Source organism: Monosiga brevicollis, genomic scaffold (assembly GCF_000002865.3).
Source record: "Monosiga brevicollis MX1 MONBRscaffold_26 genomic scaffold, whole genome shotgun sequence".
Lineage (NCBI taxonomy): Eukaryota > Choanoflagellata > Craspedida > Salpingoecidae > Monosiga > Monosiga brevicollis.
In genome coordinates this window covers 1-2,314 of record NW_001865063.1, presented here as the reverse complement: position 1 = coordinate 2,314, position 2,314 = coordinate 1, and the positions used below count along the sequence as shown (strand labels likewise).

General features: G+C 55.3%; 1 protein-coding gene across 1 annotated transcript in view; it reads left to right on the top strand.

Moving 5' to 3' along the window:
* Window positions 1-752, top strand: part of MONBRDRAFT_11038 (uncharacterized protein) — a gene marked incomplete at both ends in the record, with an annotated part of 21,291 nt that extends 20,539 nt beyond the window's left edge. The window contains one exon of the mRNA XM_001748877.1: window positions 43-752. Coding sequence (XP_001748929.1) covers window positions 43-752 — 710 coding nt within the window. The remainder of the gene's footprint in view (window positions 1-42) is intronic.
* Between the last annotated feature and the right edge of the window lie 1,562 nt (window positions 753-2,314).

The following is a 2,314-nucleotide window of genomic DNA, read 5'->3' as shown; positions in this document are numbered from 1 at the left end:
CTTCAACAGCGGCGCAAGCANCGGAGTCGCCTCTTCCCGCAGCAAAACGAGCAGCATCGAGTGGCACGCGCACCGCTACCGTTGCCGCTACTGCTATCACTCGCTCTGAAGCCCCGGTATCTGCTGCGGCTACGCCACCGAATCGGCACAACGTCGCCCCAATATTTCGGTCGAAATCGGGGACAAAAAAAAAATATCTGATGAACTACGCGGCGGCTGACAAGTTTATTGGCGTTCTGAAGTTGATGGATGATTACTGCATGCGATGTACCATTCGACAGGCGAAACCCGTCCTGAAGGCCGAGCATCAATGCGTATCTAATCGTGGTTGCAAGCGGTGTCACTTCGGAGGACACGAGACAAGTGAATGTTTCGTGGGCTTCGCATATCCCAAATGGACGTGCTGCTACGCTTGTGGAATGCCAAAGGGGATTCGTGGATGGGATACACGGAATCACCGTTGCAGGCAGTCTCAAGGACTGGATTCGGGCCTGAGCTGTCTCCTCCTTTATTCGGACTGTCATTCGGGGCTGCGCGACCTGGCAAAACGGATGGGCTACAACTTGAGGGAAAGGACATTGAAGGATATAAAAACGCGCGACTTGTTTGTCAAGTGGCTGTACTCGTCCGGTCCTTGCCCATTTCCAGGGGATGGGCATTGGCGTCTTGTGGAATTTGTGTTTGAAAGTGCGAGGGTCCTGCTTCCCTGTGCGGCGGAAGCCCAAGTCGGCCCCCTCGACAGTTTTCGTTAAACACACACAGGAAGCTCTTTAGAGAAGAACCGAATGTCAGAATGTCATCATCTTTATTATATTCAATAACTGCTGAATAGACTGCATCTTTTTACTTGGAATGGCTAAGATATGCTTCAATTAATTGAAACTTTGCTGCATTAACCTCTTGCCTCTATATCCTTCCCTTTGCTTTTGACTTCAATTTTTTTCTTTTCTCACTGACACGCACCACGATGAAGCGGGCCATGGGCGGGGCGCGCGCGCACTCCTGGTGGTGCGTTGTCGTCGTTGTGGCGCGACGGGCAAGTGCTGCCGAGGTGCAAGCGACGTCATGGATGAACGGGTGGCCAAACGACATTGCCGCGTGACCGTCATGGATGGACCATTCTTGCTGATCTCGTGTTGGGCTGCCATTTGTTGTCAAGACAATTCCTCGATCTGACCCATGAGGAGCCGCGATGGCTCGTGCGCTGATGGACGCGCTAGCGAGGCCCAAGAGCCACGGTGCCTGGTCAGATCCGGCACGAAGCACTCCCGCTCAAATGCAGGTGAGAAACCGATCTTAAGCCCTCTTTTGAAGATGCTATCCATGTTGCCCGCTGCCAGAGTCAAGAGCAAGAGTGATTTTTGCGATTTTTGACGCGCGAATCGCGGGCGTTTCTGACGGTAGTGCTGTGTCACAGGGTAGCCGCAGGTGGATGAGGACCTTATGATAAAGACCGAGCACGCGAGAAAACTGCGATGTGTGTTTTTTTTCGACGTGCGCCAGAGATTGTGACCAGGGGCCCGGCTGCCATTTGGTGTCGGCTGACGAGCGCACCTTTAGGCCGTTTCGAGGGGAGATACTAATGGTGGAGCTGGCGGGTCACAGGGCGGCCAACGGTGGACGAGGACTCCATAGGGAGCAGCGGAAGCGTGCGAAGAATGCGTGGTGAGCTTTGTTTTGACGTGCACCGAAAATTGTGACCAGGGGGCCGGCTGCCATTTGGTGTTGGCCAAGGAGCCCAGGCGCACTTTTTGTTTTTTTTTGGCCGTTGAGCGGGGTGCTAATGATGGGGCTGGCAGGTCACAGGGCGGCCAACGATGGACGAGGACCCCACATTGAGCAGCGGAAGCGTGCGAAGAATGCGTGGTGAGCTTTGTTTTGACGTGCGCCGAAAATTGTGACCAGGGGCCCGGCTGCCATTTGGTGTTGGCCAAGGGGCGCACCTTTTTTCTTGTTTGAGCCGTTTCGAGGGGGGTACTAATGGTGGTGGTGGTGGGTCACAGGGCTGCCGACGGTGGACGAGGACCCCACATTGAGCAGCGGAAGCGTGCGAAGAATGCGTGGTGAGCTTTGCTTTGACGTGCGCTGAAAGTTGTGACCAGGGGCCTGGCTGCCATTTGGTGTTGGTCGAGGAGCCAAGGCGCGCCTTTGTTTGTCTTGGGCCGTTGAGCGGGGTGCTAATGATGGGGCTGGCAGGTCACAGGGCGGCCAACGATGGATGAGGACTCCACAGTGAGCAGCGGAAGCGTGCGAAGAATGCGTGGTGAGCTTTGTCTTGACGTGCGCCGAAACTTGTGACCACTGGCCCGGCTGC